We start from the raw sequence: 22,122 nt of genomic DNA on the forward strand, positions 1-22,122 counted from the left end.
CTGTCTTCTATTTCTTCTGAAGATATTACTTTTGAAGAACCAATTAATGACATGGATGAGTTTTTGGTTAGCCCAGAGCTGATTACTGGTACTTTAAAATGATGAGAATTAATAAATTTTAGAGACTCACTTTGTTTTAAACATTTTGTGACCTGGATAATAACACCCACATATTTGGGCTCTGCTACCCATAAAGAAAGACAAACTGTCCAGGGTTCCAGTAGTCAGGCCAGATGTATATAGCAGTATGGAGTTTAAACCTGCCATTTTATAAGACCCAGGTAACACCAAAAGAAAAGGTGTACCCAGTAGCTTCCCTTCCTGTAGATAGGGAATGGAGAATTCTTAATAGATGGATTACTGAGAACTATATTTTCTTTTGTACTGATGTGTGTATGCTGTGTACACTGCCATGGATGCAACTACTTGGCTTTAACATCTAGGGTAGTTCTATGAAGTTATGCCTAGCTGAGAACTAACACTTATCCAAAAAGTGTTATATCTTCTGCTTTGTGCCTCTTTAAGTACAGTCATTGTTTATTAAACCAGGTGATAAGATATTACCTGTTTTGGAAAGAAAGGAGGTAGCTTTTTTTTTCTTTCTTTTTTTTGCAAGGGGCAAGCTATCTTGCACCCACTTATGTGTGTGTGTGTGTGTGTGTGTGTGTGTGTGTGTGGGGTCTCTCACAGTCTCTTACTTATATATTCTGACTCCTCAGTTGCACATCCTCGGTGAAGAAAGAAAAGCCCAAGCATATTGCCAGTGAGTAAATGGAAACTGCATTAGTGGTGATTTCATATAGGAAAAGAAACCGGGGTGTTCCTTTTCAGGGAGTAGAATCTGGTGAGATGAATCTCATTAATTTTACTGTCAACCCAGTGCAGAAGAACCAAATTCAGATAAAGGAGGGCCTTCTAAAAGAGGCAAGAATTGAGAGGTAACAGATAGTCAGAAAATTAGGTAGCAGGAAGCAAGTATCCTCCTCCTCTTCCTCCCCAGGAATGAAATGGCTAGTACTGACTATGCTCCCAAATTTCATTGTCTCCTCCCCCCCCCCACCTTCACAGGCAAGGAGATGGACTAATTTCAGAGACAAATGTAAGGTCTTTCTGCTTTTATGGACATGCCTTTCATCAGATCAGATGCAGTGGTGCAGCAGTAGCATTGTCACCTCACAGCAAGAGGTTCTCCTGTTTGAGTCTCTGCTGGAGTGCCTTCTGTGTGGAGTCTGCATGTCCTCCCCGTGGTCGAGTGGCATTCAAAAAACATGAGTGAATGGATGTCGAGCTGGCACCTCGACACCGTAAAAATCTACTGCCAGTCATTAGTGGACTGGAGTTCTGCAGTGGCGACCCCTAACCGGGAAAAGCCGAAAGAAGAACAAACAACAAGTATAAGTCATACAGCCTCTTTGCTGCTGTTTTGTGTGGCATTAATGAAAATTCTCCTGGAGGAACAAGGGAAAGAGTGCTATTTGAGGTGGTTTCTAATACCAAAGAAAGGTAGCCCTTGAGACCCATTCCAGACTTACCAGTATTTAACAGGTTCCTGATGGTCACCATAGTCATTAGATATTAGCCCTCCAGTACTTTTTATCTCTCCTGTTCTCGAGGGCACTGTTGGTCATCTTGGATTTAAAGGCTGTATGTTTTCATGTTTCCATCCACAGGAACTACAGGAAATGTGTGAAGTTCAGGATGGAGCAGGACCATGTCCTGTTCACCTCCTTGTCTTCCGCACTGGCCAGTGTATCCAGAGTCTTCAGAAAACTTTTAGCCCTGATACTGACCCACTCGAGGAGATGGGATCACTATCTTTCTGTATGTAGATAATTGCAAAATTCAAGCAGTGTTTATAGACTACATTCATGGGGTCTTGAGGTGTACCATACACTGTTTCACTCATGTTCATCGTGCATACAGCTGCAGTCAAAACAGATGGGTTTTCCTGCCGTCAGGCGGGTCCTCGGTCGGCCGAATTCCAAAGTCTAGGTCTGGCGTCGGTTGTCGTCGCTTCTTCCCTGACGTCAGTGCGACAGGGGTATAAAAGAACCAGCCGACGCCATTTTCTTCAGTCTTTCTTGCCGCGCGGTGCCCGAAGCAGAAGCAGTTCGCAAGTGCCGGTCGGCCAGCTCCTGAGATTACGAATATTTTTCAACCGAAGTCTTCTTGAAAGCTAAGTACCCCATTGGGGAAACTTTTCTTGCCTCAGACCGATGTCAGACAAATCCTCAAGTCTTTACAAAGATAATTCTAGCATGGGGAAGGCCAGACATAGATCTCTTTGCCTCCCACAGAAATCACCAATTGGCAAAATTCTGCTCAAGGACCTTTCATCCACAGGCCTGGAAAGTGGACGCACTCTCTTTCAGTTGGACAACAATGACAGTTTATGCCTTTCCACCTCTTCCTCTGCTGCCCAAAGTTCTATTAAAAACCAGAGGAGACAGACCAAAGATGATTCTCATTGCTCCAGACTGGCCAAGACAACACTGGTACCCACTCCTGAGGAGCCTGACGCATTCTCCACCATGGATCCTGCCTCTAATGCCTCTTCTACTGACTCAGCACAACTTCAAAACTCTTCACAGTCAGCTGAAAACACTCAATCTAGCCGCATGGAAGATTCCTTAAAATCACAACAGACCCTACTCTCCAAGGAGGTGCAGGACGTCATCTTGGAGGTCAGAAGACCTTCTACTAGAAAAGCGTACTCCGCAAAATGGAAACGTTTTTGTGCTTGTAATGAGAAAAAGGGCCAGAATCCTGGAATACTGAATTTACCTAAATATTACAGTACCTAGCTGAGTTGCTAAGCAGTGGACTTTCATTCTCCTCCATCAAAATCCATGCCTCAGCCATTTCTGCAGAATACAACACTGATCCACCTTTATTCTCTCACCCCCTCTTAAGACAATTCCTCAGAGGGGCTAAGAATATAAAACCCCCAAGGAAACAACCAGTACCTGCTTGGGACCTCAATTTCATTCTAGAAAAACTGACCTTGCCTCCTTTTGAGCTAGCTGCTTCAACAGAACTGCAATACTTGTCCTGGAAAACAGCCTTCCTGCTGGCTATCACCTCAGCTCGCAGGGTTTCAGAACTACAAGCCCTCATGGCTGTGCAGCCTTTCATCATTTTCCATCAGGACAGAGTTTCCTTACGGACCAATCCTTCCTTTATGCCAAAGGTAGTATCCAGGGTAGCCTTGAATCAGGCTATCCACTTACCTACCTTTTACCCTAATCCTCAAAACAAAGGTGAGAGACTACTACATTCCTTGGACATTCACAGGCAGCTACGTTATTATTTGGACAGAACAAAGCCTTTCAGAAAATCAGAGCAACTCTTTGTGTCCTATGCTACAGGTCAAGGGAAGCCTATTTCCAAACAGACAATCTCAAAATGGATAGCCCACTGCATACGCTTTTGTTACTCTTTTCATGGTAAAACTGTACCTGCAGGCATCAGATCTCACTCCACAAGGACCACAGCTACCTCTTCAGCTTTCCTCAGGGGGGTCCCTACCAAAGATATTTTGGAAGCTGCCACTTGGAGTTCTGTACATACTTTCTCCAAGCACTATCACCTACCATTATACTCCAAATCTAGAGCAGGCTTTGCCACTGCAGTCTTGCAGGGCATCCTAGCTCCTCCAAGTTCCACCTAGTGCCTACCACCCCTTTTTTAGCTTTGGGATTCTACCCATCTGTTTTGACTGCAGCTGTATGCACGATGAACATAGTACAGTTTTGTACCTACCATAAATGTAGATGTTCGAGTGCTAATACAGCTGCAGTCCAGGTTTCCCTCCCTCCTTCCCCTCTTGGGACAGGCCTAATGGCTAACACCTCCTCATACAACCTGATTGGGGTATTCTTTTATGGTGTATTTGCTTGCAACTACTGTTTTTTGATTATATTGCATTTCATTATTACATAAATTTATGTATTGCCTTCCTTCTGGGGGCACCTGACATCTGGGGCAAGAAAAACTGAAGAAAATGGCATCGGCTGGTTCTTTTATACCCCTGTCGCACTGACGTCAGGGAAGAAGCGACGACAACCGACGCCGGACCTAGACTTTGGAATTTGGCCGACCGAGGACCCGCCTGATGGCAGGAAAACCCATCTGTTTTGACTGCAGCTGTATTAGCACTCGAACATCTACATTTATGATAGGTACAAAACTGTACTTTCTAGGACCCCCCCGTAAGTCTTCCCAAGTTAAATCTGCGCCAGATGGAACAGAGAACTTCTTGAGGCACTGATGAGCACAGAAAAGGGATGGGTATTCCTGTTAAAGGCTATAGCTTGTCAGTTAAGGAGTTATTTTGCAGATCTGGAACAGAGGACTCTTAACAGTTGGAGTCTTCCTTTGGGCATCTGGTCATGTGTTGGCTTTAATTTTAATGATCCCCTTGGCAAGGCTGCACATAAGAAAAGTACAATTCTCCCTCTGAAACCTGTGGCATCAAGGCAGCTATCCTCTGCACAAATTAATTCCTGTAATTCCCTCCATTAGGATATTCATGTGGTAGCTTCAGTCAGCAGATTGTGGCCAAAGTTTGCCATTTGTGATCCAAGAAGGGGCACAAACCCTGACATGGATGTTCCATTTTGGGTCTGGGAGGTGAATTCAGCCCACCTAAAGGTACACTGTACTTGCATCAAATCCTTTTATAAGTAAGCATATTATGTTGAAAGAGATGATAGCCCTGTTTGTTAGCCCTAAGAGCCTTCTTATTACATCAGCTTTACAACCTTTGGGTTTTTCACAGACAACTCCGTGATCATTTTGGTATATAAATAAAGGAATATTCATTCCCATCAACCACACAGATTGGCAATGATGTCCCTCAGTGAGGCCCTGCATATCCAAGCCTCTTGTATATCCCATCAGCGATTACCACAGTGGCATAGTTTCAGTGGCTGAATAATGGTGCCCAGCTTGCAATCATCATTAAACATATTCAACAGCACTTTTTGGATATTGGCATGGGTGTCTGTGAAATAAATTCCAAACAGGAGAGGGCGCAACAGTGATCCCTGTGGCACCCCACTAGTTACAGTGTTACATTCAGTGACACTTTTTTTTCTGTTCATTATAATCTGTATCTGCAGTCTTGGAGCAAGGCAGTATTTGCCATTGCATTTTTTGCATGGTATGTTAGAACAACCACCTAGGCAAGAGGCACCTCACTTATTTAGTACTCTTCCCTTGGAAAGTAGGCATGTTACAGCAGTTATCTTTTCAATGAACGTAGTAAAGCTGTATGAGTAAACTCGCCATAACAGTAGGTTTTTAAGTAACATTTTTATGTATTTTATTTATTTTACATTTGTTAACTGGGAAAGTCCGACTGGACACAGGTCCATTTTCAGCGGAGGACTGGGGTGATGAGCTCCAAACAACACATACATAGAATAACAGGAAATTACATGGAATATACGTTTCATGTTATGAGAGCTTTCATTGCTTACATACAATGAGATGATACATACAGTATGGAATACATTAAATTAACAGTTCAAACAAAAGTCAAACATTGAGGTGTAGAGTATCAAAAGATATCTACTCAGAAGACCTAAAAAGAGACAGTATTATGCTTTCATGAAACAGACTGTCTGAGAGTAGTTGGGGTACAGAGGAGTTACCTTTTTAAGAGTTATCCTGGTGAATGGCATGAGCATAGCCAGTTATTCTGAAAATGTTTTTTCAGGAGTTTTTTAAACTGAGTAGTGGAGGTGGTAGAGGTTGTATGGCTTGGTAGGGTGTTCCATTTTTTGGCAATGGTGCTGGCAAAAAGGGATTTACCAGCATCTTTTCTATGCTTGATGACTTTTATGAGGTTTTGGTTGCTGGATCTAAGAGTTCTAGTGGGGATGTGTGGTTGTATGAGTTCCTGTAGTGCAAGGGTTAGTGTGTGAAAGTAGTAGAGTTTGTGAGCAGTAGATAGTTGGTTGAGTAGTAGCATATGAGGTAGCTCCAACCAGTTGACTTGCTTAAGTGACAGACAGTGATGGGACCTATAAGGGGATTCGGTAGCAAATTTAGCTATTTTGTGTAGCAAGATTCCATTTTATTTAGGTCGGTTTGCTGGAGATTAGTTAAGATGGGAGAGGCATATAAGAGGATGGATAGGAGATGAGTCCTTGCACTGGTTGCTTTGGTGTTATTAGTCATAAAGTTTTTATTCCTATAAAGGAGTCTGTTTTTTGTTAACCTTTTTGATGGTTTGAGCAATGTGGATGTCGAATTTAAGATCGTTGTCAATTTCAACACCTAGCAGTTTTGTGTGTGTGGTAGGGCTGATTTGAGTCTTGTCTTTGGATTTGATGGAAAAGTCTATCACTTAGGGGTGGTGATTTTCCTGGGCTAAATATAATAAGTTTTTTTTTTTTTTTTGAGATTGAGAAGAAGTTTGATATTGGTGAAACATGTTTCTGCGAGGGTGAAGTAGTTCTGGGTTAAGGATTGAAGTCCATGTAATGTGGTGGCGGCACAAATAGGGGTGGTGTCATCTGCATATTGTACTACTGACAGAGGGTGAGGATAAAGTGATGTGGTTAGTATATAAGGAGAACAGTAAGGGACTGAGAATAGACCCTTGAGGGACTCCTATGGTAACTGGCATAGGGGGGATAGTTGGTCTTTCCAGAGACCTGTTTGTTGACGGCCAGATAGGTAGCTGTTAAACCAAGTAATAGAGGAGGGGCTTATGTTTATGCTAGATAGAGAATTGAGAAGAATGCTGTGGTTAACCATATCAAAGGCTTTTCATAAGTTTAAGAATATGGAGGATACAAACAGACCATTGTTTCTGTGGTGGTTAACTATATCCGTGAATGATAGGAGGGCTGTGGTAGTACTGTGAGATGGTCTAAAGCCATGTTGTGAAGCAGAGAGAAGGTTGTTATCTTTGAGGTGTTGTATTAGTTGAGTGTGAACCACTCTTTCTAATATTTTGGACAGAGGTGATAGGATTGCAATTGGATGCTAATTGGTCAGCTCTAAGGAGTTTTCCCCTTTGTGTAGTGGAATGATGTGTGAGGTTTTCCAGGAGGTGGGTACTTTGTTTTCCAGCAGTGCTCTATTTATGAGAATAGAGACCGGGTAGGCTATGGTATCAGGTGATATCTGAAGGAAGTCTGCTGGAAGATTATCGGCTGCTAGTGTGGTTGGTTTTAGTTTTTTGAGGAGCTTGGAAATTACCCTGGTGGACACAGGGTGGAGGTTGAAAGTGGGGATGTTGGGTTGAGTGTTGAGAAGGGTTGGGGATATTTGTTGGTTTGGGACTGCTGGTACTGTATTGGGCATTGGCCAGGGTTTGGACAGTTTTGGTAAAGAATTTGTTGAATTGGGTGTGAATGTCTTCAAGATTGCTAGGTAGCACTGGGGATGGTGTGGTGGTTTTTCCTGGGTGGAGTATGCTATTTAATGTGGCCCAAAATTTCTGGGGGTTATGAGCATGTTTTTCCTGCATGTTTTTGTAGTAATTGGCTTTGTCTAGTTTGATTTGCTTTTTGGTTTTGTTTCGGAGTTCTAGATAGTTTTGTCTAAGACATAAGGTTTTATTTCTCTGATACTATGCCCAAGCTTTGTCTCTTTCTTTCAGTTTAGTTTTGGTGTCTTTAGTGAGCCATGGGGCATAGTTAGTTTTTATTCCAATGGTTCGGGAAGGTACATGATGGTTTAGGATGTTTCTAATGTTTCTATTTCTCTGATACTATGCCCAAGCTTTGTCTCTTTCTTTCAGTTTAGTTTTGGTGTCTTTAGTGAGCCATGGGGCATAGTTAGTTTTTATTCCAATGGTTCAGGAAAGTGCATGATGGTTTAGGATGATTAGGAAGGTTGAGTTGAAATGTTCATTGGCTTTGTCTAGGGCTAGTTGTTTAAGGGGGGCCCAGTTGACACTTTGTAGCTCTTGGATGAAGTTAGTAGCTATAAACTTTTTTCTGTTGCAAACTTCTCTGAGGATGGGTTGGTTGATAGATTGTGATTTATACCTAATTAAGTAGGTTGGATGATAGTCACTTGGGCTGTCTGGGAAACAGCCTGATAGGTGAGGCTGAGTGGGGTCAGATACCAGGATCCAGTCCACGATTGATTGTGTTTGGATGCTTTTTCATTTCTTGTGGGAGTTACTATGGTTTGGGTAAACCTGTGGAGGTTTAGAAAGGCACAGGTATTGTGGCTGGAGCATTTTGTCCAGTCTATATTGAAGTCCCCTAGTAGTATGGTTTCATGTGGAAAGGAGTTGGACAGCCAGTTAAGTAGGTGTTCCATAACAGTTGTATTATTGACTGGTGGGATGTAGCAGTAATTATGTGCTTATTGGGATTTATTTCTAGTTTGCCAAGGATTAGTTCAGCATATTTGATTTCTGGGTTATTGTAGTCTAGTTGCTGTATGGTGAGGTGATTTTGGAAGAGGATTGCTACACCCCATGATCATTGCCATATTATAGACTCCCTCCCTTCTCCCTCAAGGTGGTCTTCTCACTTTTACTGCCCTAGGTGACTTGATAGTGGATGAAGGTGAGATGAAATCTCAATATATATAGTCTTACTTAAATTAAAAAAAAAGGGGGGGGGGCAGTAGCAGCATGTGCTGTGAGCCAGACACCTGTTATTGGCAGCTTTTCTAAAATGAGAACAGAAAAATAGTGTGGCTGCTCCTTCTTTTAGCTGACCATCAGGCCAGTGAATGTCTCCAAAGGCTTTGGAGGTTGGACTGAAAGGTGGACATCTCCCATCTGATAGTTCACTCTAGATTAGTAGGATATCTGCTGCTGTAGTAAGATTGCCTTGTTAAGCTGTTAAAGTGAAATATAGCTGTACCAGCAAAGTCCTTGTCGGGGGTGTTTCTCAAAGCTATGGATACATGTATTCTTCTCTTCCAAAGGTTGGCATTACAAAACTTCATATGACCAAAATTCTGTAGTACTTCAGCAGTCTGTGAGTCTGGTGGTCTCATTCTATTGGCACTTTTTCCTCTCGTAATCCCTGACAAAATGTTGTTGTATTCTGTAGATTTTCAAGGAAAGAATAGCTTCCTTTCATCACTAACTGACAATAGATCCTTTGTGTTTTGCTTTAGAAGCCCATTCTCAGGAATTGAAGTAACTGCTTTAGACCATCTGACTACTGTTGGAAACTTAAGATACATTGCTTGGTATTCTCCCATTCAGATCTATAATCTTGCAACAGTGATCCATATAATAGGGAAAAAAGGGGTTGTGGATGGATGGATGAAGTGATCCATATGATGAGCATAATACAGATGTATGAGGTATTGAGCATGCCACTAGACAATCTGTGCTGCAGGACAGGATTCTGCCCTCTGTTGCCCCTATGGTATCACTCTTGCAGGACTGCTGCTTCCCTCAGGTACACAACTGTACTTTATGGTTGCATGGCTAACTGTAAGTTAAAAAATAAAGTGGTTGAACCCAGATCTGACAAAAACAAAATGCCTACACCACTGAAAATGCTGCAAAAATTGTATTTTTGCAGGATGGCAAGCCTCCAGCACAACCCCCCACACCCCTGTATTTTAAAATATCTTAATGCTGAGACTGCACAACACTGTAGAGTAAGGAGACACTTTCTAAATCTTCCATGATGCTGCTACTGTAAGCAAAAATGTTTTGACAAAATGGGGAACTGACATAACCAAGAGAGGAAGTTCTTATTTCGACTAATAGTATGTATTCCATGTGTCTACATTCCTTATCATTGACCCTGCATAGTTTACAATGGTTACTTTTTTAAGTTTTCCAAAGTTTTTGAATCTTGCTTATACAGTTAGGCGAGTATGAGTTTTTCTAATTTGTGTAGCATTTTCCTAAGATTTAATTGTTACCTATGTTTTAGCTCTTTATCTTGTAGATGTGCTTACATTTATTACAGACTTTAGTCACTATAGCCTTATCACTAAGAGCATTTGTTGGTGTAATGTTAAATATTTACATCTGTCCATGCACTCTGCATGTTATTTTAGATTAGCTCCCTCTGTTGACCGTGGCTGAAGGCTGCTGAGTCTAACTTCCATGTGGACATTCCACTAATAAAAAGATTGGGGCCAAGTACAAACATTCTTGTGACTGCTGGTATTGTGTTCAGTTGTAGTCTCACATCAGTGATGTGCAGGAAGAAAGGAAACTTCATTCACTGGTTACTATAGTTCACGTGCTGGTGGGTTTAATTCCCTTGGCCCTCATTTGCCTTGTGTGCAACTTGAGCAAGTTACTTAACCAAACATTGCTCACGAGTTGCCCCTTAAAAGGGACTTTGTGTCCAGTAGACCAACCTGGTTATCAAATATGTATTATGTTATTGTACTAACATCATGGACTTCATTCTTTGTCATTTCTTAATTAGTGCTTCTTTTTTCCTTTGAAGTTTTTGGCCAAAAGGATTTTGTGTTTTGTTTTTGTGAGTTGATTATATTTTTTTCTTTTGGTGCAGGGAAGTCTGCTGCTCTCGAGTGTTTGTAACACAAGAGTGTCAGCTGCATCATCTGCAGATTCATCTAGTGAATGTGAGACAGTGCAGAGCTTTACAGAATATGTCTTGACTTGTCAATTTTGTAATAGCAGTTCTCAGAAACCTCATTTCACACTAACAGTTATTCTGTCTGCTGCACTTGCACTGCTTTAATTTAGTAAACCTTACACTGTAACAGAGTGGTATCAGAATAGAAGATTAACTCACCTGTGACAAAATTCTGTAGTAATCCCCTTTTCTGTGAGGTATCCTGCAAAATAAGTATGCTTTCCCCTTAGTAGTTCTTTGTAGCAGCAGAACCCTTTGAGTGGTTTACTTTACTCTAGATGAGAGTAGAGTTTGCAGAGTTCGTATAACCCCCACACACAATTTTAGGTCTGGCTGAAGAATGTGTTCTCACCATTGCAGGTGGATAGTTGTAGTTTGGTTTTGATGCTGTGACAAAAGCTTAAACTCTGCAGAATCGTAATGACTGACACCAATCTTGGCTTGGTTTACTGCTCAGTGTTCTGGAAGAGATTTATGGGAATTTACATATAAAAGTTATACTATTGTGCAAGGTGCACTATACAGAAAATACATTGTTTTTTTTATTGTTGATTTCATGGTGTGACAAAGTGCAGCATGCACAATTAACCTGATCTGTAACAGCATTCATGTGATAAACACACAAGCCTTTAATCCCCTTTTATTTATTCCAGTATTGTCTCTGTTGGAGGAGATGGCATGTTCAGTGAGATAATGCATGGCGTAATTGGAAGAACCCAGAAGAACTTGGGTATTGACCAAAATGATTCCAAATCGGAACTAGCCCCATGTAATATTAGAATTGGTATTATTCCTGCAGGTAAGATTATTCTGCAGCTACGTTAGACGTTATTTAAAAAAAATTATGAATTGCATTGATTTACACTTAAAAATTGTAATGACAGAGAAATACCAACCATGTTTTTGTTATACTTGCATTGAATCACTTAAGTAATGTGGCCTGTTTCTTGAAAACAAACAAACAAAGAAGTAATGGATCTGGAGTAATATCTACATATCTACTCTTATAAGTCTTCTGTGAGGAATATTAACCAGATCTATTTCTTTAAAAAAAAAAATTTTACTGCCTGTATACTTGCCTTATTGATGGTGGATGAAGGCAGTGGCTGTAAGGGCATTTTACAGTATCAGACTGTAGCTAATAAATCCATTTTCTTATTGTTGCAGTTACATTCCTGCTGTTTTATGTTTGTAATAAACAGCGGATCATAGACATAACTGTGATCTTTGACTTTCTTAATATGATTTGATCTGGTGGCACCACATGCAGAATTGTCGGCGTTTCATTTTTCGTAAAGGGTTTTAGGGTCATGCCTTTCAAAACAGTGCAACTCTTGCTGCTTTTTCCTTCAGCTCAGTTCAGAATTCTAACTAGTAAGTTGTAGCAACATCAATGCTTTATATCAGTTGAGTTATTTGCATTCTACTAATGTCTCATTCACAGACTTTGGAAGCAGAGCTGTCAAACTAACCTTCACTGCCCTTGGTTGAGTGTCAGCTGGACAAGATTTCAGCTCATTGAGCTCAAGTCCTTGAGCTGAAGTTTGTCGATCACTGCTGATTTATGGTGCTACACTGGCAGTGATTCAGGCATTTTTGGTCTTTTGATTTTCCTCCATAGTTTTGGAGCTGTGGACTTCATCCATGTAAATAAGGAGATGGTGTTTGCCTTCATAAAATCTTTTTTTTCTTTCTTATTTTCATTCATTTTAAAACTTTGACCAGTTTGCTTCATCTTTTGTAGCTTCTACCAGTTTGTTCTGTATGAGACATTCGAACCTGCAATTTGCTTCATACTTTTTCTGTTTGCTGTACTGAACCGTAGTCAGGATTCTTGTTACCTTCATTCATCAGTCCATTTTCTGATAACTTGCGTTACCCTTTATGGTGCCACCTAGTGGGTGCAAGGCTTTGAAACCTGGTGTGGCATCTGGCACAGTAAGCACACACTTTACTCCCTTGTGTTGTGTTTGTATACTGTCAGTTTGGAAGATCTGTAGTCAACTGCATGTTGTCTTTAAGGAGAATGAAACTGTAGTACCCAGAGAATATCTTTGTGGAGATAGGAAGGATATTCATACTCCACATAGAAGGTGACCTAACCAAAAATCAAACTGGAGAGCCTCTTGCTGTTAGATGCCAGTTTCTTTGCTGCACTACTACTGTGCTTTCCATTCTGCTACTTTTAAATTAGGTTTGTTGTTTTCAGTACTGTAAATTTGCAAACCGTTCATGTTTGTTAGTCTGTTAGTAATGTTCTGTCCTAGGCTGTAGGATTTTCATTTTTTGTTTATACTTGTAGTAGGTAGTAAAGGCAAATGTGATTGAATTGTAGGGTCCTCTGGCTTTTTTTTTCCTGTTCTGTTTATTCCATTTTAATTATTTGACTTAGTTGCGGTAAATGTCACTGCATTAGCTGCAATTTCCCTAGAACAAGCTGTTTTGAACAAGTGTCCTGTGAGAACCTGATAGAAAACTTGCTTTGCCTGCCATTTTAAAAATGTTCTCAGAATATAACATTTTCTTCCCCTGATCCACATCACCTCTTGCATGGAGCTTATTCTTGACTATGGTTAATTTTTTGTTATTGTACAGATAAAAAAATCCTTAGTTTGTAAGGAGTCTCAAAAAAGTAAAAGCACATGTTGGTGCCCCCAAACAGCATAAAGAATATGTGTATTTATGTCTGTTCATTGTGGGAGGGGAAGACCAAGTGCATATGTTGAATTAAAGTCCTGTACTTTACAGCCAGAGATGTCTGATTGTTGCCGTTAGATCAGTAGTATTGATTCTGAGACCTCCAAACTGCAGATCCATGTTTTCTTCCTTGTACCTGTTATCAGGATGTCAGTGCATGATCATCTTCTTGGAGAGATTGCCTTTTTTGTGTAACCACATTGCTGAGGTGTATGTCTTTGATGGGAGTGGCATCTTTTGTAAGAAAGGAATATCGCAATTGTAACTGTCAGCTGTATTCTCATATTAATTGTGTCCCTCTAGCAAAGAAATGCTAAATATTGCTTATGTTTTGATTTTTAGTTCTCAACATGACAGTGCTTCACATGGAGAAACAGTCCCTTACTGTTCAGCTCTTTATGCCAACTGCTAAAAAAGGACATTTTTTTTAGCTTTAAATTTGTTAACTTCACTATTGCTCAACATTTGTACTGATGTCATTATTTCAACAAGTGTTTACTATTTTTCAAACAAAATACTGTATTCAGACCCTGTCTAGAAGTTAGTAAACATGATTTCAATCTCATTATTACATTATTATTAGAACAAACGTGTTTTGCTCTTATAAGTTGTTTTTTTTTTTTAAATATTCTTTATGGGATGCAGTTACATTAGAAAAATGTAAAATTGTATTCTTTGCAAGCACTGTTCTAGGCACTAATTTTTTTTAAATCATCCCCTTCGTGATAGTATGATATAGCATCCTTCAAGAAACATATATTTTCTAAATTATATTTAACATCAGACCTTAAATTTAAAAAAGCCCCCCCACCCCGGTATTAGCATGTCATCCTCAAAAAAGTGCCAGAAATTGGGAAATGAACACTGCTATTTTCTTCCGTAAAGGTCACATGTAGATTGGAGCAATTTGGAACCAACGTTGCTCTCATCATTGATGACATGACACAAAGGGCCACACTTTAAGATGCACAGTGTCTTTGTTTACCTTAGAGACAGCAGCCGAGCAAACCTAAGCTGCTAAAATAAACTATAGGTAAGGGAGAGCTATTGCCATGCAGTCATTAAAAAAAAAAGAAAGAAAACTTCTGCAAAGTAATTTTATGCAACACATCCAAAACTTATTTTACATTTTTTTAGTTGTTATACATATTTATGATTATATCTTTTCAGAAAAATAATGGATTACACAGATTATTAGACATGGTAAATACCAGCTGTAAAAGCAGACAGTTCTTAATTTGTATAGAATGTTTATCCTATTGGATAAAAAACATAATCTAAAAAAGCAAGTGCATTTACTCATAACAAGCATACATATCGTTCTAAGCGTATTAGGCCAAATTATATCCACAAAACTGCATCTTGGTTAGAGTACCATGGAGAAAGGAGCAGGTTGAAATACATCCAGAAGCACACTTTAAAAAGTGCATTAGACTTGGACTGAAGCATGAGCCCAATTCCAGACAACTTGCTCTCAGTGTAAGTGACTTACTGTGCTGAAAGGTTGCTTTATATGCAAGTTTTACATGAAAGTAAGTCTTTTGGTATCTGGCCTCGTTGGATATGGTAGTTGCATATAAGCATATTTCCAAATAGGATCCAGTCTGCTTTGACATGGATCTCGTAGAGATATGAAGACCACTAATGAGAAATATGCATCTTTGAACAGAATAACAAGTTTAATATTGAACTATATAGAAGAGATAAATAATCTTTCCTTTTGGGGGTATCCAAGCCAAACAGAAAGTAATTCCCACTTCTTTGCATCATGCCTGAATAATACCTGAATAATCCCAAATATTTCAATACTGCTATTTTAATAAGATTAACGCAGACATTAACTCCTGTTAAGATTCCATTAGTCCATCAAAACTGAATTTAAAATTAGTGCCATGTTCTCTGTCAAGTGATAAAGTCAGTCATAAATCATCAAAAAGTCATACTGCCTAAAGAATAGTTTTCATTATTATGTTAGGATTATCTCAAGAAGTTACATTAATATGAATTTTGTTCAGCAGGTCAAATTACTTTGTGTGTTTTGGTTAGTTATTCTGCCATAGGATTTTTGAAATAACTGTGTTTGCAGACTTGAAAAAAAAAAACAGTAGCATGAGAGAGCTTCAGTTATTACAATAATAGAAAAGTCTAGGAAAAATATTCAGTTTGATAATAAGGAGTTTGCTAAAGATTTTCCAAGTTTTATAAATTGATTTTTACCTTCTCCATAATGTAGTCAAAGTTCATGTGGATGATTGATATCTGATTTGTATTTTACCTTATCTAAAGATATGTTAATGGGTGCAGCATGGGAGGATTTTAAAGCATGTTAAGGGTCATGAAAGGGTGGATTTCTCCAAACTGGGTTTGTAATTAGATGCTTCGGTGTAGTTGTTTTATTATATGTTTTAGCCTGAGGATAGTGATAATTTGGAAGGAAAAAAGCACCAGAGTACACATAAACTTAGTATTTATTGTTTCAAAAGTTAACCACTAGTGTTCAACATAATACAAACTTCATCAGAACTAAACACCATTCTTCAGCTATTACATTCTGTCCTTTTGTCAGATAGTAAAAACATCCGGTCACCTTTTAGCCATGACAAATTTAAAGGCAAAGACAAACCGTAATAAATATAAATAACTATGCAGCTATATATAAAACTACAGTGTCTTCACTTTAATAAGTCTGGACAGTCACAGATGTTCATCGTGTTTCACTGTTGCAGTCATCACTGTAGGGTTCTTCCTGCCGGCAGGCAGTCCTCGGTCGGCCAGAATGCCAAAGTTTGGGTCCGGCGTCGGCTGTTCAGCCATGCTCCCTGACGTCAGAGCGCTAGGAGTACAAAGCTGCCAGTCGATGCCATGTTCTCCAGTCTTTCTTGCCATGCGGTGAAAGCAGTTCGCAAGTGCCGGTCGACTGACTTCTGATATTTTTTCGTGCTTCAGTCCGAAGACTTACTTCTTCTCAAAGCTAAGTACCCATTGGGGAAACGTTTTTCTTGCTCAAGACCGATGTCAGAAAAAGTTAATAATTACATTTCTTGTGGGAAGCAAATACCTCATAAGGATTTCCATTCTTACTGTATTCCTTGCTTAGGCCCTGACCACGACGTAGCTAGTTGTCGGTTTTGTGCTAGATTTAACCAGCATACGATTAAGCGGAGGTACGATTTTGCTTTTCACTACTTTGGTAGGCGATTTAATTATAAAATGTCGTCGGACACGCTTCCAGCTACCGGAGTTCACAAATGACGCAAGGATAAAGACAGGCCTCTGAGGTCCAAATCAGACGACGTTTTACAAGCAGAGCCAGCTACAGGGTCGGCCATCATCAGTGAGGTGCTTTCGCAGCCCCTGTCATCGGCCATTTCAGAACCGATTGCCGAAACGGACTCCCACGAGGAGCCAACTTGGCCTGTGAGCACTCCAGGTGCAGGACCTTCGGACAGTGCTCCCTCGGATGGGTCCGGAGCCGCTGTGCAGGTACCGGCTTCCGAGGGGGTTTTCAGGCCTACACAGCTTCTGATAAAGGCAAAACCAAAGACAAAGGCAAAGACTCCTTCTAAATCTAAGACACCAGCCCAGGCCTCTTCTAATCCGGGACCCAAATCTCAGAAACAGTTACTTAAAATGGCGGAGGACTTACTAACCATGATTAGGGGTACTCATCCCCCTCCAGACAAAAGGCCAAGGCAAGAGTTGGATTATGAATCTTCTGATCAGGCATCTATTTCTTCAGTGTCTTCCTCTGAACAAGAATATACTTTCCCTCCTTATGAGGATTCTGATGCTGAGGAGTCCATTCCTTCAGCTTCTCCTCCTGAGGATTTTTCTTTTGGGGACTTTACATGACATGAGGGAACATTTTCACTGGGAAGGACAGGAGTACTCAGAATCTAAGAGAAGGGTCAGGGATTTCCTTCTTCTTCCCCAACATAGACCCCTGGCTATTCCTCCTATTTTGGATATTGTGGATGATGCCTTTTCTGAGGCTAATTTAACTCCTGACTCCTTTCCTCCAGCCCCTGTTAAGCCTGACAGATATTACAGGGTTCCTGACTCCCACCAGTTCCTTTACAAAAATCCTACTGCTGATCCAGAAACCATTTCTCAGGGTCCTAAGGAGGTTAAGGCTGCCCATGCTAAAAACCCTATCCTGACAGATAAGGATTCTAAAGCTTTGGAGAGATGGGGCAAAAAAGTGTACACTTCTGCTACTTTATCTATTAGGGCTTTAAATATTCAATTTCATAAGCTAAAATATCAGCAATTTCTACTGTCTGTTATGAAACAAAAGCTAGGTACCATTTCTGCATGTGCAGATAATAAGGAATTACACGATTTGATGCATGCTACTGAACAAGTTGGGAAGCATGGTTTGCACTGTGGTTTTGATGCCTTGGAGGCTTCTTGCAGTGCGGCTGCCACTGGCACGGTCATTAGAAGGCATGCTTGGTTAAAGGAACAAAATTTGCCTGATCAAGTGAAAGCAAAGTTACTGGATGCACCTGTTCAACATAATGTATTGTTTGGGTCTAAGGCTGAAGAGGTGATAAAGAAAATGGAGGATAAGGCAAAATCCATGCAAACGGTTAAGGATTTCTTACAAGTTCAGCCCCCTAGATTTAGCAGAAATTGGCCAGCTAAAAATTGGTCCTTTCCCAGTTCGGACAGGCCTCAGAGGGGTAGATATAGGCGCTCCAGAGGGAGGGCCCAAACACAGACCTCTTACAGACCTAGACAGTGGAGTGCTTCCACCCCCAGGGGTGGAGAGGACAGACCTCAATCTTACAGAAAACAGGCTCAATGACTCCCCTTGCATGGCTCCAGGAACCTCTCTCCTGGAAGCCCCTCTAGGAGGAAAACTCTCTCTTTTTCAACAAAATTGGACTTACATAACCCAAGACAAGTGGGTTCTGGATGTAGTTTCAAGAGGTTACAAATTCCACTTTCATGCCTTGCCAAGACCAAATGGATGGCCAGACCTACCAAAACACCAATGGTCAGAGGCATTAAACCAGGTGGGATCCCTCATGGCTATGAGGACCATAGAACTGGTTCCACAATCAGAGACGGGGCAAGGCTTTTACTCAAGGCTCTTTCTAGTTCCCAGAAAGCAAAATTCATGACTGGATCTGTCAGTCTTAAATACTTTCCTAGAGATACCAAAGTTCAAGATGCTTAGTCTGCAGCAGCTCCTGCCAATGTTGAGCAAAAATGCATGGATGGTGACATTGGATTTAAAGGAGGCTTATCTACACATCCCTATCAGACAGGAGTTCAGAAAATACCTCAGGTTCAAGGCCAGCTCGAAACATTACCAATTCTCTGCGCTGCCCTTTGTCTTGTCTACTGCGCCCAGGGTCTTCACCAAGTGCCTGGCACCAGTAGTAGCTTATTGCAGACTCAAGGGAATTCAAATTTACCCTTATCTGGACGACTGCCGTATTCAAGCAGACAGCAAGGATGTCTTACTCCAGCACCTGGAATTTGTTCAAAATCTTCTCAAGTACCTGGGATTCACTGTGAACATAAAGTCAAATTTGACACCCACACAACAGATAACTTTTCTGGGTGCTCTTCTAAACACAACAAACTTTTCTGGGTGCTCTTCTAAACACAACAACCCAGATGGCATTCCTGACATCCGAAAAACAACTACAGCTGGCTTCAACTTTCAAAACCTTGGCGTCAATAACTCAGCTAACTGCAAGGAAATTCCTGCAGGCTTTGGGTTACATGGCCTCCTGCATCCTTCTCATACCAAATGCAAGACTACATATGAGAAAAATACAATGGTACCTAAAATGTGTATGGTCCCAGCATTGCCACAGTCTAGACACACAGATTGCTGTCTTGCCTTGCCTACAAAAGGAATTCCATTGGTGGACCATGGCATGTCTTCACAACAAAGGGAAAGCCTTCAGTCTGCCTCCAGCCAGCCAAGTGTTAACCACAGATCCCTTGGATTACGCACGGGGAGCCCACTTGCAGGGAAAAGGTCTGCAAGGTTTTTGGACAGAGGATCAGAAGCACCTACATATCAATTTAAAAGAGATGTTAGCTGTAGAGAATGCCCTCTTGGCTTTCAGGGATCTTCTACAACCAGGACAACTACTGATACTGACAGGCAACACCACAGTTATGTGGTACATAAACAAGCAAGCAAGGGGGTTCACACTCCTACCCACTTTGCAGACTAGCCATGACTCTATGGAACACAGCTCTAGCTTGCAAAGTGGATCTACAAGCTCAGTTCCTGCCAGGAAAACAAAATATTCTGGCAGACAGCCTGAGCAGGAACCTGTCAGACCCACATGAGTGGATGCTAGACACCCAAACATTCAAGATGATTACAGAAGCCTGGGGCTGCCCGGACATAGATCTATTTGCATCCCCCCTCAACCACCAGTTACATATTTTTTGCACAAGGACATTTCACAACCTAGCATGGAAAGTGGATGCACTATCATTCAGTTGGAGAAACCTCTCTGGGTATGCCTTTCCGCCACTACCTCTTCTTCCACGGGTGTTATTAAAGATCAAGCAGGACAAGCCCAAGGTGATGATTTTACTGGCCCCAAATTGGCCTTGTCAATTTTGGTACTCAACACTGATGAATCTATCCCAGGAGCCTCCTTGGATTTTACCTCCGATTCCAAATCTTTTGTCCCAACACCAGGGCCAGGTTCTGCACTCTCATGTCAAAACTCTCAGCCTGGCAGCCTGGCGAATTCAGGGTCTGTGATTAATCCTTTCCTACCCAAACAGGTCATGGATGTCATCTTAGAAGCCAGACAGCCTAGCACTAGAAAATCTTATGCAGGTAAATGGAAGAGATTTTACACCTGGATGCATGCTCAGGATTCAGATCCTCTCATTCGTAATATCCCACTGATTTTACTTTACCTGACAGACATGCTACATAAGGGTTTATCCTTCTCCTCCATACAAATACATGCCTCAGCTATCTCTGCAAATTACAATACAGATCCTCCAATCTTTTCGCATCCACTTCTGAAACAATATCTCAGAGGAGCAAAGAATTTAAGGCCCCCTAGGACACCACCCATACCTGCCGGGGACCTCAATTATGTTCTGTAAAAACTCACTCTGCCTCCTTTTGAGCCTGCTGCCACATCTGATATTAAGTATTTATCATAGAAGACAGCTATCCTACTGGCTTTGACTTCAGCCAGGAGAGTCTCGGAGTTACAAGCACTCATGGCTGTGGAACCTTATATTATTTTTCACCAAGATAGGGTGTCTTTAAGGACTAATCCTACTTTCATGCCTAAAGTGGTTTCCAAAGTGGCTTTAAATCAAACTATTCACCTGCCAACTTTTTTCACTAATCCACAAAATAAAGGGGAAAGGATCTTGCATTCCTTGGATGTACACAGACAACTTTGTTTTACCTGGACAGAACCAAGGATATCAGGCAAACAGAGCAACTGTTCGTTTCTTATGCAACAAACTCCCAAGGCAAAGCCATTTCAAAACAGACCATTTCTAAATGGATTGCTCATGGAATCAGATTTTGTTACTGTCATCATGGAAAGCAAATCCCGGGAAAAATTAGGACTCACTCTACCAGAGCTGCTGCTACTTCAGCTGCCTTTCTCTGGGGAGTACCTAGCAAAGATATTTTGGAAGCTGCAGCTTGGAGTTCAGTGCATACTTTCTCTAAGCACTACAGGCTTTGCTTCTGCAGTCTTGTAGGGCCTTCTACTCTATAACCACCACCCTTTATCTCAGCTTTGGGATTCAACCCTACAGTGATGACTGCAACAGTGAAATACGATGAACATAGTACAGTTGTGTACACTTACCATAAATGTAGATGTTCAAGTGTCTTCACTGTTGCAGTCTGGGTTACCCTCCCTCCTGTCCCCTCTTATACTTTCACTAGTGTGGTTTCCTACTTCACCCTTCTTCTGAGGTGTATTTTCTACAGGGTATGGGGTTTGTTGTATGTTACATTTTTGTTTTACTATTAGCCTTCGCTTTTGGGCACCTGATATCTGGGGCAAGAAAAATTGGAAAACATGGCGTCGGCTGGCAGCTTTGTACTCCTAGCGCTCTGACGTCAGGGAGCATGGCTGAACAGCCAACGCCAGACCCAGACTTTGGCATTCTGGCCGACCGAGGACTGCCTGCCAGCAGGAAGAACCCTACAGTGATGACTGCAACAGTGAAGACACTCAAACATCTACATTTATGGTAAGTGTACACAACTGTACTTTTTGCTACCCTCAGTAAATAATATTACAAGCATCATTAGCCTTTGTTTTTGCCAATGTTGTCTTGTGGTATTGGGAGAGTTAGTGCATATTTGCAAGTGAATTATTGGGGTAAAATTAAATTATATCTTGATTTAGGATTGTCATGATTTTATGGGCTGGTGATAATTAATTGAAAGTAAAAGTTTTTAATTTGTGAACAATTCAGTGGATTTTCTTTTAAATTTAAAGTACCATCAAAACCTTGTTGATTTTTTTGGATATAAAAACTAGTAATAATTATATTTAACATTTTCAGTCTGTTATTTACAGGAATCCAACCTTTTCAAATAGTTGCCTACACTTTTTTTCATAGCCATCCTTTATAGCAGAAGAAAAGTTTACTTAAAAGATTGACTGATAATGTTGCCAAGGTTGTGTTTGAAGGGTGATGTGTTCTGAACTGAATTGGAGCATCTGAAGTTATTACTGAAGAGGTTATGACAAACAGGAACATTAGGCTTATTCCAATTTTGAAAGCAAAATGACTGTAGAGGGGAAAAGACAAAGACTCGTAGATGAGTTTCCTGCAGCTGTGGTCCCTCCATTGTTAATGTCAGCGAGATAAAGAATGTAAATAATAA

General features: G+C 40.8%; 1 protein-coding gene across 1 annotated transcript in view; it reads left to right on the forward strand.

Moving 5' to 3' along the window:
* Positions 1–22,122, forward strand: part of CERK (ceramide kinase) — a 606,813-nt gene that overhangs the window by 256,242 nt on the left and 328,449 nt on the right. Inside the window, exon 6 of the mRNA XM_044087264.1 lies at positions 11,213–11,358. Coding sequence (XP_043943199.1) covers positions 11,213–11,358 — 146 coding nt within the window. The remainder of the gene's footprint in view (positions 1–11,212; positions 11,359–22,122) is intronic.

Source organism: Protopterus annectens, chromosome 11.part0 (genome assembly GCF_019279795.1).
Source record: "Protopterus annectens isolate FY-2018-M chromosome 11.part0, PAN1.0, whole genome shotgun sequence".
NCBI classification, from domain to species: domain Eukaryota; kingdom Metazoa; phylum Chordata; order Ceratodontiformes; family Protopteridae; genus Protopterus; species Protopterus annectens.